The sequence below is a fragment of the Sus scrofa genome, chromosome 17, assembly GCF_000003025.6.
Source record: "Sus scrofa isolate TJ Tabasco breed Duroc chromosome 17, Sscrofa11.1, whole genome shotgun sequence".
NCBI lineage: Eukaryota > Metazoa > Chordata > Mammalia > Artiodactyla > Suidae > Sus > Sus scrofa.
In genome coordinates, this window is record NC_010459.5 from 29039815 (window position 1) to 29053728 (window position 13914).

Sequence of the window (13914 nt, forward strand, 5' to 3'; positions counted from 1 at the left end):
GTCCTCTCCCTTCTGTCTGCATCCTCCCAGCAGAGACCCCACCTCCTAGCACCCACTGTCTTCACCAGGACTGTCACCCTCCCTTACTGCTCCAAGCTGGCTTATCTGCCCCCTTTTAAGGCAGATGTCTTCTCTCTCTGAGTGAATTGACAAGGTAAAGCCTTCCAGGAAGACTCAGAACCCAGATTTTGCCTTCTCTTCACAGGGCTGTAGGTCAAACCTGCTGGGGGGCTGAGGGGCTGGGGGGCTTGGGAACAGGGCTCAGGAGTGCAGGACCCAGCGCCAGGTCTGGCGCACAGGCACAGAGACCCCAGGCTTAGCGCCTAGGCAGGAGCTCAGGACTCGGTGAGGACCTACAGTGCCACAGGGTGGCCCAGAGCCCAGAGCAGGACCTGAATCCCAGGCCCATTTCTGTTTCCTGCCCAGGGTGAGCACCTGCTGCAGGGTGGACTGTCCTGAGCCTCTCCTGTGCAGACAGAGGAGGCCTTTTTCATCCTTGTCATGTCAGGTGCATGGCCATCAGATAGATCCAGTAACTTAACCACCTGCTGTACTAGTTACAAATTAGCAATACTTTGCTAATTAACATTGCTTTATAAGTTGCTTCATTTTCCTCTGGGGTATGTGTTGAATATTACAGACTACATACGTGATCATCTCCTTTAAAGGAGAAGTACTGGTCAGTCTTTGCTATCTTCTTCCATAGCCTTTGAGAATCGTGCTTTCCCCAAAACAGACTTTTTTTTTTTAAAAGGAAGTTCCTAACCAGTCTCTTTGGAGGCCATTGTGACAGACCTAGCCTAAAACAGTGGCCAAATTGTTAACACTCCCTGGTCCCCCGCTAGACTGGAAGTATATAAGGAGGCCTCAATCCCTCTTTCCTCTTGCTAAGAATAGAGAAAAGTTTATTGCAATGGGATCTGAATGGAGAAATAGTAGTCGTTCTTCTGCATTCAGAAACTGAGGACGTAACCTATACTTCAGCCAGCAGCTTTCAATTTCTTAACAGTGACAATTTAAGTAAATTTCCTGTGAGTTGAGGAGCTCTAACTTGGTTATGATTGACAATATAAAATTAGCCTTTTCTGCTGTTAAGATTATCTCGCATTCCTATCAGTCAGGTGGAATGTGGAATGAGATTGCACAGCTCTGCATTTGAACATCATTAACGTCTTCAAAGGGTTAAAAGCCACTTCCTCTGATGTATTTAAAACTACCACATACACCCAGACAAGTTTTTCAAACCACCCCGTTTTACAGCTTTGTCAAGAGTCAGTCTAGTTGCTGCGTTTTTATGTCTAGATTATATTACAGATATATTTCAGTAAACCACAAAGAGCACCATGGATTCTAGAAGATGGCCTCTGTGCTTAAATAAGCATCTCCTGAAGCCCCTGTTTTATTTTATAGGCTCTCTGATCACCGTGACATTGTGAAAGAAGACCTTGAAGCCTACGGAGCTGCCGTCCTTCACCAGCCTCCAAGACTCTCCCTGGGGGGTGGCAGCCATGAAGCCCCTGGCAGGTATTACTGTCGCCGAGTTGCTCCAGTGGTGGGTGGGCCCTTCTTGTTCCCAGATAAGGGTTGTGAGACACTCGTCCACACCATCAGCACCGTGCTTGGCACTTGTAGCTTTCAGTTTAGTTGTGATTTCGCATCCGCTTTTTCAAAAATGTATTTGCTTCTCATTGTTAATTGGCTATACCCACTCAGCCCCTGCTCGTAGGGACACTTGAAAGATTCCTTGAGGGGAGGGAACACGGGTGGACTTTGTCTGGCGTGTGCACACCACCAGCTAGAGGAATGTTCTTGGCAGGTCCAGACCCCATACGGCTTCCTAGATTCCCAAGGCCATGCGTGATACAGGCCGCTAAGTGTGATCCTGGACCAGCAGCAACACCAAGCCCCGGGAGCTTGTTAGACAGGCACCTTCTCAAGCCCCACCCCAGATCCACGGAATCAGGAATCTGGAGGTGGGGCCCAGCCACCTGGGTTAGAATGAGTGTTGAGGGAAATCTGCTCCCTCGGGTTTGAGAGCACCGGAGACTTCGGAGGTGTGCCTCAGATGGCTAGAAACCTGGGATCCGAGCAGGGTTGGTAGTTTGTAGGGTGGCTGTGACACATGAACCGTGATTCCTGTGCATCCTTCCTAAATCAGAGATCTGTACGCTCCTCCCACCTTCTCGGCAGTCTAGGTTTCTTCTCATGGCCTTGGAAGCTTTGTGGCATCTGGACTTCTTGGTTGAATCCATGAAATCGCCAATGCATAACACATGTCGTGTTTGTCTGGTGCTGGCCCTGGTAGGGGCCTGATTCATGGTGTGTGTCACCAGTGTCCTAACCCTGCTTTTATTTGGGGGACTGACTCTGTTTCCTCTTACTAAAATACATCCCCTCTGATTACTGACAGAGGGCAAGTACCCACCCAGGTGTGGTCAGCAGGCGTGTGTCGGTGACAGCCTGTCTGAAAGGGCCTCATCTGGCTGAAAGTGAGAGGCGCTCTGAGTCTGGTGGTCTTCCATCCAGCATTTCTTCTCTCCCTTCGGTGTACCACATGGGCTCTTTGATGTCAGTGATTTAAACTGGAAGGATAATGTGATTTTACTCAGCATAGTATTCAGCATAAATCCAGTATGTATGGGATCCCATCGAGGTGTGAGAAGTCAGGGCAGTGGTCTCTAAAAGGCCCTTGTCACAAGAACACATGACTAGTCACAGGGCTCCATCCTACAGCCCACAGGTGGGGTCCACAAGTCCTGAGTGTGTTTACATTACCTTCTGTATTGTACTGTGATCTCCAGACTATGGAGAACACTGGGGCATGACCTTCCTGGTCAGCAGCTTTTCAACCTAGAGCAGCAAAGACAATGCGTGAAAATCCTCTGTCATGTTTTTTATCATGCAAAGTGAAAAAAGGCGGTCTCAAAGTACCCCTTTACAAGGGTGTGGAAGAGGCTTTCTGGTCATTTGGTGACTGTGTGCTGTAAGGCTCTTTAAGGGACCCTCGCTTTTCCACTGCCTTTTGTGTCTGTTGATGTATTGCTTGGCATACACCACGGTTGTGGTGTATAGCATAAAAAGCATATATGCATCCATAATTCCCCTTGCAAACTGAGTTGTTAGACTAAATGATTCATCGTGTGACTCTCTTAACCTGGGCTGCCAGACTCTGCCTGGCTGAGAAGATATGACATCCCGTCTCCAAGGCCAATGTTTGTTACCGTTTCTCGACATGCATAATAGAGCGTTGATTTCCACTATGAGAGGCTGCGTTTTACATGGCTATTGATCTACAGTGACGTATAAATCAGCCTTCCACAAGAAATGATCCTTCTTTATGACCAACACAAATTTTAAAATTAATATCTGGAGCCTTCAGAACTGTTTCGCGGCCGCAATCGTTTTTTAAAGCCAGATAAAGAAGTCAAGAATAGTTGCTAATGTCAACTGTTGGTTCTGTTACAATCCGAATCACCCTGTGTGGTGACTGGGATGCTGTTTAACGCACCCTGATTCACTCTCTAGCCTCGGAGAAGGTGCCAGGTGTCTCCATGACCTTGAGAGACAAGCAGTCAGGTCTTCGGGTCAGATCTCTCTCAGCCTGTTTTGATCACAGCATCACGTGTCTCTGTCTTCCTTGCCCCCGCCCCTCCTAGGTCCCTCAGCACCCAGGAGCCACTGCTAGGTAGTCCCCTAAGTGAAATGCTCCTGTCTGCTTTGTCATATCTCTTGGACCAAAGCAGTCAGCTAGTCATTCCAGAAGCCCAGATTTGGAGAGAATGATCTACTTTTTTCCTTAATCGTTAGTAATCGTTAGACATTGATGTCACAAAATTGTAAGCCAGGCAGAGTAGGAAGGCTGTAACAGGTTATGAACTCCCAAAAACCTGTGAGCAGAGCCATGTTTGGCATGGCAGTGACCCTGCATGTGCCCCTGGCCAGACCTTGGCAGTTGACATCTGTCTCTTTAATTCCACCTGTAAAATGGGACACACACCTCATGGCACACTCGGAAAGAGTGAAGCCTTCTGAATTCTCAATCACAAAAATGAAGCATCTTATAAGAAAAAGAACCATTCCTGGGAGTTCCTGTTGTGGCTCAGCAGAAACAAATCCAACTAGTGTCCATGAGGATGCAGTTTGGATCTCTGGCCTCCTTCAGTGGATCTCGGATCTGGTGTTGCCATGAGCTGAAGTGTAGGTTGCAGATGCGGCTTGGATCCCGAGTTGCTGTGGCTGTGGCATAGGCTGGCAGCTGGAGCTCCAGTTTGACCCCTAGCCTGCGGAACTTCCATATGCCGTGAATGTGGCCCTAAGAAATAAAAACACCAAAAAGCAAAAAACCAAACCATTCCTGTCATTATTATTGATTTTTATTATATCAATATTAAAAGATCTTCCTGGAAAAGGTCTACTATTATTAGGACCAAGTCATTATTTTAAACAATTATGAGTTTTAAAATATGATTCATGGAATTGTTGTGGCTTAGCAGGTTAAAAACCTGACATAGTGTCCATGAGGGTGCAGGTTCATTCCTGGCCTCACTCAGTGGGTTAAAGAGCCAGTGTTGCCTCAAGCTGTGGCATAGGTCACAGATATGGCTCAGATCTGGCATTGCCGTGGCTGTGGCGTAGGCTGCAGCTGCAGCTCCGATTCAGCCCCTAATGTGGGAACCTCCATATGCCACAAGTGCAGCCAAAAAAAGGGTTTGTTTATTATTGCTTTTTGGAAAATATATTTTAACATAAAAGTAATTCCTTAATAAATCACTTTACCTTAAATGAAAATTATAATGAGATTACCTATGATTTTGTTTTTTCTAGGTGCAACTAATTGTTAGTGGCTACTTTTAGATACAGTTGATCAATTGTGCTCTCAAACTAAGGAACTCTTCATAGTGTTTAGAGTATAGTATGTAGAAATCTATTTTATCCTGTTTATGTTCAGAACAAAATTCAAGGTTTTTATTACTTTGCATTTAAAACTTTGGTCAAATTACCAATGTGTTGTAAGTCGATTATTGTTAGAATATGTTAGAACATTTGCTTAAGTTGCAGTTTTCTGATTGGAAGCCATTCCAAATATAGGAAATTAATATAGACTATAGTCTATTGCTCTATTTATTTTTAATTAAAGGACTGTAGTTTAGCTGACATCACATTTTGTTTTTTCTATGTGGCATTGATGTTAAGTTTCCAATGTAAAGTGGACAAAGGAGTAAAAAACTCCTTTAAGTCTCTTGTACCACTCAGTAGAGTTTCTGGTTTGGTATGTTTGTAGATAGGCAGGGATGGGGCTCCCTGCAAGGTCAAGACCTGAGCCCTCCTTGTTGCTAAGCCTTGGCCTAGCTGTTCAGAAGTCACAGGTTCTAGATGCTGTACGTCTTCCAGAAGTTTGTTTGCTTTTTGACGCAATGCAAGTCAATCAATGGGTTTTTATCCTTTTGAAGCAAGTATAATAATTGTAGGAAACCTTAGCTCATTCTTTCCCATCAGGACCCAGAGGATGGTTACAGCTGGCAGAGGAGTTAGTGATCAGAGTCATGCCCTGGCTTTGCTTCTGCAGAATCATGTGTATCAGTCACCAGAGAGACTGCTCTCTGATAGTTCCTCCCAACCCGAGTAACTTAAGTGATTTAACTCAACCTAAATAAACTCATTTTCAAGTTTAACTCCACCTTAACTAAACATACATTCAGGCTAGAAACACAGTCGATTTACTCATTATAAGGAATACACCTGCTGACTGGACTAGAATTTGCTGATGGCTTATGGGTGCATTTTCCTAGGAGGGAAATAATGCAACATTAGGCACAGATGCAAAGGCTGCTTCAGTCACGTGGAATCAGAACAAAGGAATTGGGTGGCTTTTTGACATAGTGAGGTCTGGATGTCACCACGAAAGCCAGGTTGCTGAGGGGGCTTCCTACCAAACCGGCCAGGAGCCTTGGAATCATCCTGGGAAGTTTTTAAGTAAGCTCAAGGATTCCAGTGCTGCATCCCACTTTATCCACACGTTGGGAAAAACTAGGTTAGATCAAGAAAATGTTATAACAATTAAGATTTATTAAAGAAGTTGTACTTAGACTGACTTTTCCCCCAAACATTTTATTATAAAAGTTTCCAAACATCCAGAAAAGTAAAAAGAACTGTGTATCCACATACCCACCACCCAGATGCTACCATGGACGTATTGTTACAGATCTGTCTCCTCATTTTCCATTCAGCCATCAATTTCAATCTTTTACTTTGATGCATTTCCCAGTAAGTTGCAGATATTAGTACACTGCTTTTTAGCTCGTACTTTGAAATTTTTAAACATTCGATAAACAGATTTAAGACTATAATGAAGTGCTGTGTACCCTCACCCAGATCCACAATTGTCAATTTTTTTTAAAAAATTTTTTTTAAAAATTTTATTGGAATATAGTTGATTTACAATGTTGTGTTGGTTTCAAGTGTACAGCAAAGTGATTCAGTTATACGTATACACATACTTATTCTTTTTCAGATTCCTTTCCCCTCTAGGTTATTACAGAATATTAAGTAGAGTTCCCTGTGCTATACAGCAGGACCTTGTTGGTTATCTGTATTATTTATAGTAGTGTTTATCTGTTAGTCCCAAACTCCGAATTTATCCGTCCTATCCCACTTTCTCCTTTGGAAACCATACATTTGTTTTCTAAATCTGTGAGTCTGTTTCTGTTTTGTAAATAAGGTCATTTGTATGATTTTTTTAAAAAAGATTAGATTTTACATATACACATTGTCAACATTTTTTTTTTTTTTTGTCTTTTGTCCTTTTTAGGGCCTCACCCGGGGCATATGGAAGTTCCCAGGCTAGGGGTGTAATTGGAGCTGTAGCCACCAGCCTATGCCAGAGCCACATCAACACCAAATCCAAGCCCCATCTACAGCCTACACCACAGCTCTCGGCAATGCTGGATCCTTAACCCACTGAGCGAGGCCAGGGATCGAACCTGCAACGTCACGGTTCCTAGTCGGATTTGTTTCCGTTGCGCCGCAACAGAAACTCCCATTGTCAACATTTTGCCCCTTCTTGTTTTAGCTCTTTCCCTTATCCACACTTTTTTCTTGAGTAGGTTAAAACAGCATTTTTCACTCACAAATATATCTCTAATGTACAAGGATTTAATACTTTACCATTTAACGAAATTCTTTACTTATTACCTAGTCTTGTCAGTTTGCCTTGATTACCTCAGAAAAGTCTGTCTACACTTGCTGTGTTTGAATCGGGATCCAGATGACACTCTCTGTGAACTGGTGGTTAGATCTGGACACAGGATCCGCCTCCAGGCCAGTCCTTCTGGCAGAAGGATCTTATTGGCGGTGCTGGTCCTTCTCAGTCCCCACCTCAGGCAGCTCCGTCTACTCATCCCAGACCCTCATTCCAGAGACTGGCCCTTGGGCTCCTTTGAGCTCGGCAGATTGTTGCCTCTGTGTTTCGGTGCCTCGTAGTCATCATCCTTTTGGTGTTCAGATTGTCCTGTCTTTGGCCAGTGGGAGCCCCTTCAAGATAGCCCCCAGGCCCGCCCCACAGCTCATCTCTGGACGCTTCTTCACCTTCAGGGATGGCGGGACCCTCCTGCTCATCTTGTGCATTTCCTCCCTCAGACCTAGAGGAGGGCATTTTTCCAAACGGCCTGGTTTCTTTTACTACCTAAAGACTGTGGTCTAGGCAGCAATAGAGGCTTACTTTTTAAATCATTTTAATAGTGTCTTAATTTTTTAAAAATTATAAGTAGAGCACAGTAAGAGGATAACAAGAATAAACTATTGTTGAGATGGAAATGTGGTCTGTTTCTCTTAACCACCTTTAAGAGGAGCCTGATCATCTCTGCAGTGATTTGAAATCATGACCACACATTGGAATCACTCTGAGTCCTAAAAAATCCCAAAGCTGGGCTACAGCCAGCCAGTTTTCCTAGACTCTGTAGTGGTGGGGCAAAGTACCTGGTTTATGCAAAACTCCCTGGGTGGTTTCAGGGTATAGATGGAGTTGAGAATGCTCATCTAGCAATGAAATCATAACTAAAATAAAATAAAAATTACCCCTCAAAAAAGAAACCTGGCCTCTGGAAATTCCCTTAGCCCAGAATATATTAGGTTCTAGACTTTTCTGGGAAAAAAACTGTCTTCTACTAACTTGATTACGGGGGCCTTTAAAAAAAGTGGCAGTCTAATGAGTAACGCAGTGCTACACATCACTGATGCATCTCCTGTTTCTATTTTACAGAGTTGAACAACCTCAGGCTTAGTGAGGACACAATTGGGTCAGCATGTTGCCACCTTGAAAGGACATGATAATTCTTCCCAAGAAGAGGTAGCGAAGCTGTCTGAAGTTTTCCCAGTCAAGAACATGGACCAGAGGATGAGGGTTAGTAATTTTTTCCCAAGTAAGTTTCAACATGTACAAATTAGTCATTTGAGGAGGTAGCTACATTCTTAACATTGATTAACCTATTTGGAAAAAAAACAATAAGTTGCGACGACTTTTGTGGTTGGTTGGTTTTAGCTCTCCGATCTTGGGCCTTTTGTATAGTGTTTTGTGTAGAAATCTCAAGTCCTTCCATAAAGTTTATCCAGGTCCTGGAGGTAAGCTAATTAAATATGTCCACCACATTTGCCCAAGGAACTTAGAAGCATCTTGTAGAGTTCTGGTTTTCTTTCTGCACTCATCATTTAAATACTGTATGATCATTAATGTCAACTCAGCCAATATGTATTGATCCATTTCTGTACATCAGCACCAGCCCAGATCCATTGGAGGGAGAAAGAGAAATAAAATGTGGCTCCTCCTTTCAGGGATGGCATTAAGGGGGAGGCCTGTGAGAGGAACGTGGCAGAGGACATGGCCCCTCAGAAAAGGGAGCCAGGCTGCCTGGAGAAGCAGTGAGGGCAGACTTGATGATGGAGGGAGCAGAGGGATATTTGAGGCGACCCTCAAACAGAGGGGATTTTGACAGGCCAAGGGTGTGGGGCTGGGAGGGGCAACAGGGAACAGGCCAGGACATGGGGCCATTCTCTGTGGCTGAAGAGTGGGGCCAGGGACATGGGCCTGGACAACGAAGTTCAGGGTAGTCAGGGAACCTGCTGTGCAGGCTTGAGCCCCAGCCAGGAGCTGCTGCTCAGTGTAGCAGAGGTTGCAAAGCCACAGAGCTCTGGGCTGGGCTGCGGAAGGATGCTGCAGGGCCTTAGGGACTTACATCCACTCAGATTGGGAGGGGGACGGCAGAGGACGCAGCTCCGAGTGGCCCAGGCAGTGGGGCTGACCTAGGGCTCCATGGAGCGTGAAAGTGCTGGACACATACTGACAGCAGATTCCCCAGGCAACTTGAGGGGAGCTGAGAAGCCCAGGTGCAGAGCCCCGCCCCCACTTCGTGGTCCCTGTCACTCCCTAGAAAAGCCGAGATCACAGACACAGCCTCTCCTCTCCCAAGTCTTGTGAGTTTGTCAAGTTTCAAAGTATGTTTTTTCATCCTTATACATAATACAGGGTTTTCTGGCTTTGATCCTTTGAAAGCTTTTGTTTTTATCACATGCGAAGTTCAAGGATTCTACATGTGCCTCTCATGTAGACCTGGCTAGCCCCCTCCGTCCTGAAGCCCCCTGTGTTGCCGTGCAGTCCGAGCCTCTGCCATCTCCCTCCAGCCCTTCCCAACTCCCTCTTCCTTTCCCCTTTCATTAAAAGAGAGTAGGACTTTTTTTTTAGGGCCACACCCATGGCATGTGGAAGTTCCCAGGCTAGGGGTCGAACCAGCTACAGCTGCCAGCCTGCGCCACAGCCTCAGCAACTCGGGAGCCAAACCTCATCTGCAACCTACGCTGCAGCTCACGGCAATGCCAGATCCTTCACCCGCTGAGCAAGGCCAGGGGTCGAACCCGCATCCTCATAGATACTAATTGGATTCATTTCCTCTGCGCCACGATGGAAACTCCCAAGAGTAGGACTTTTTGAGCATCTCAGACATACATTCGTGAAGTGGTTCAGTGAGAACCCACTGACCCGAGGTCACACATGTTGCCCCTGCTCTGTGTTGTTTCAGAGCGCTCGCTCTCCTCTTCCTCTCCCTTCCCCTGCTCTCCCTCTCTCCTCCTCTCTTCCCTCCTCCTTCCTCTTGGCTGTCCTCCTTCCACAGTAAATGATTGCAGGGGTAGCTGCAGCCCTGGGTGCCCCTCTCAGATCCTGCCCTTTTCAGATAACCTGTGCACATCCTTCCTGCACCATCTTCATTTTGCTGCGTTACGTGTACTCAGTAAAGAAATAATCTGGAGTTTTGCTCTGTTTGAGGTGTGGTACCATCTGTATGGATGTTCTTTAAGAAAAACAATGTTCTTTACGGAGAACGGAACCTGTGTTCCGTTCTGTATCTATTGATAAAAGTAGATCCTAAGAAAGATTTTGTTTTCAGGTTGTATTTAGTGCTATTTTGTAACAGCATCGGTTTCCATTCTCATTCACTGCAAATACATCACATCTCAGCCATATCAAGGGTAAAATAAGTATGGGTCTGCTGCCCTTTGCCATCTCCTCATCTATTTTGTGTAAAGATGTTGTTTCCATTAGAAAACATAGTCCAAGTTTCAGACAACTGATCCACTCATAATTTTTCAAATAATAGCTCTATCGTCAATGGGAAGAGGCTGCCTGACAAATGATATTCTGCCTCCCCTAGAAGGTTTTTGTTCCTTTTTAAATCTTCTTAGTGACAGCCATAAAAATTACCAATAAATGAACAACATTCACTTTAACAATAAAAGAAGGCAGGCAGTTTCTCAAATGAGCTGTGACTGAAGACACACACAGCCCTAAAGACCAGCAAGGCCAGAGTGACATAGGCAAGCAGGCCTGGCCAGCGTGAGGACCACATGCTTTTCTGGGCTGCCGCAATTCACACAGCATCTTTTTATAATTAGCAGTATTTTTAGAGTATTTTTGAGGTGTTTCCCTGCATTGAAACTGCATATGCATTTAGTAAATAGTGTGGATTAAAAATTTCTCTGTGAATAAAAATCTTAAAAGTGAGAGATTTTCAAAATTTCAGAAAGCTCTACTAGAAATCACTGGCTTATGACTCTGACAAAGCTCAGAAATATTTACTTTGATCTCTTGGGTAAATGGCTCATTACACAGCCATATGTAAATGGTGTTTACCTGTGGTCCCCTGCTGTCAGCTGGAGTCAGTCCCGTCTCTTGTGTAAATACATCGTCGTTAAAGCCCAAACTCGGATTATGTCCCCTGGAGACCAGATAAGAGCCATAGCACCCGCATAACCTATTAGGCAATTACATAATTGAGCTGCATGCTTTTAAATCAGAAAAATTTGTAATTACTTTATGTGGAAAAAAAATGAGTTGGGTGCTTCATTAAAATACAAAGTACCTTAATACTCCTTTTCTCCTAAGTGATGTCTGCTTCCACCCAGGGGAACTTCTCCAGGCAAAAGCAGCCGGCCTGCTGCTGTCACCCACATCACAAGTGTGACCGGCCACATAAATCCCTGCACCGCTTCCAACATGATGGACGGGCATCTTGTTCTTGTCTCTTAAATACTGGTTCACTGGCTCATGGGAATACTTTTCCTTTCTTTTAATTGCTGCATAGATAATATCCCCTTCCTCTCCTATACTGCAGATATAACTTAAGTGATGACACTTGCATTTCTCTTTAAACATCAAAAAATTATTTCTGGTATGCGAGAGGAAGGTCCTTGAGAGAAAGGTCCTTCCCGCACACCCAGTCCATTAAACCTGTGTGTGCGGGCAAGTGTCATCTGCCGCCAGCATCCGTGGTTTTTGACTCTCTTGCGTTTCGGTGTCTACTTTAACAACAATGATTTACACAATGAAGGTAACTTCATTAATAAATAAGTGCTTAATAAAAATGCTTCCACATTCATTTTCTCTTTGTATCTATACCACCCATTACAGAAATCAGATGCTTCTAGACCTAGCATATGTTTTCTTTAAAAAAAAACTAGCAGGAAAAAAAAACAAACGTAGAATAAACAGAAAGAAGGAAATTGCCTGTTGGCATGGTGGTGTGTGGCTGTTAATGTGTAGTGTGCATACACACAGGGCCGTGCTGTTTGTGTGCACAGCTCCCTTGTTCCCCACTCATCGCAGGTGAGCCGTTCTACGTCATTTCTGCACAGGGGCCCCGCGTGGCTCTCCCACTGTCTCTAACCAGGCTCCTGGGGGTTTTTTATGTTGTTTTTTAATTTTTCCTCTAGTAAAAAAGTTGCAGAGAACATTTGAGCAATCCAGATTTTGCGAATATTCTTGCCGTTTCCTGAGAATGAGTTCCCGGAGGTAGGAGTGTGGGGTCAGAGGGCGTGTGCATCTCTCAGGCTTCTGCTCTGTGCTGGCGGACCTCACCCAGAAGGGTCAGCACTTAGCAGGAACGGATGAAAATATCATTTCTCTGAGCTCCTTATGAAACTCGATCTATCAACTTTTTTTTTAAGCACCAAATTGAGAAGTGCAAATGACAGCCAATTTTTTTTTATCATTTGACCTTTATATGACAATTGAGGTTAGACTTTTCTCCTACCTATTTGTTAGCCATTTGTATTTCTTTTATAATTTGCCAGTTCACAGTCTTTGCTCATTTTTCTATTAGGTTAGTAATATCTTTTTCTTATTGAATTGTAAGAATTCTTTTTGTATAAATGTGTACTATTTGCTACAACATTGTGAGCAGTTTGATTTTCACCTTTCATTTCCCTTAATGGCGTTTAGATACAAAGTCTTTTCCATTTATATCTTCATTTATGTCTTTATGCATTTGAATATCACAACTGATATGTTTCTGGTTATAAACTGAGTCAGCCTAGATGACTCTTAGGGTTCTAGACCTAGCAGGACCCATATTTAATCTGAATTTTGAGGAAAATTCTAGTGGACTTGGCCAGTTCATTCTAGGTGTCCTGCTAAGTATAATTTATAGGATGATTTACCTTTCCTAAGATCTGAAATATGGAGGTTTCACCCTCAGTCATTCTGCACATGTGTGTGCTTGGACATTGAATTTCCAGGTGTTTCCTCCCGGCTCCTGGGATGGTAAAAATGTGAGGGACTAGTTTATTGGTACTGACTTAGGCTGTAGACTGCTGAGGACGATGGACAGTCTCCAGGACCCACCCCGCACTCCCACCCCAACCGGGCTCCAAACATGCGAGATCACAGAGGGCCTTCATAGCGGACAGATGCGTTGAAACCCCAGCACAGGCCCTTCCTCCTCACCATCAGGGGCTGTCTTCAGTGCTGTTTTCACATAGAGAGCTCCCCTGTGCAGAACCCTCAGCCCCTGAGGGACGTGCACAGCGACTTGCTTACTCTTCCCTGGGTTTTGGTTCCTTCGCTGTTGTGGGTCCTTGCTGTCAGTGTCACACTGCACATTCCTTCAGGTTGGGGCTTTCCTTAGAAATGCATCTTCCCATGGATCTGCAGAAAATACATCATGAGAGTGTGTCACAGACATTTTTCCTGACTCTGCACAAGTTGTGTTTGCCGGGACCTCTGAATGGACCTTCTGACCGCTCCTTGGCGGAGACTGCCCCCCATGTTTCTCCCCCTGCTTGTCATTATTCCCTGCTTGTCAGGCACTTCTCTCTCAGATTCCTCTACCGGTGACCTGCTGGGTAGATCCCCTGCTCTCAATGTCAGCTTCGTGGTCCAGCAGAGTCAAGCCAGCCATTCTCATGCTGTAATTTGACCATCCACCAAAACCCTTATAGATGTAAAATGCTCATCTTTGAGAAGTTATCTCTCGAGTTATCTTAAAAGATGTATCCTTTTATAAACATTCCTATCAAAAAAGTAAGAGACAAAAAAAAGAGACATCGTAAAGACGTGAGTATTAAGTATCGAGGATAAAAGGGATAAAATAA

At 44.5% G+C, this 13914-nt stretch overlaps 1 protein-coding gene across 1 annotated transcript in view; it reads left to right on the plus strand.

Moving 5' to 3' along the window:
- KIZ (kizuna centrosomal protein) overlaps positions 1 to 13914 on the plus strand; it is a 107267-nt gene that overhangs the window by 64684 nt on the left and 28669 nt on the right. The window contains 2 exon segments of the mRNA XM_021078396.1: positions 368 to 403; positions 8284 to 8344. Of these exon segments, the coding sequence (XP_020934055.1) occupies positions 368 to 403; positions 8284 to 8344 (97 nt within the window).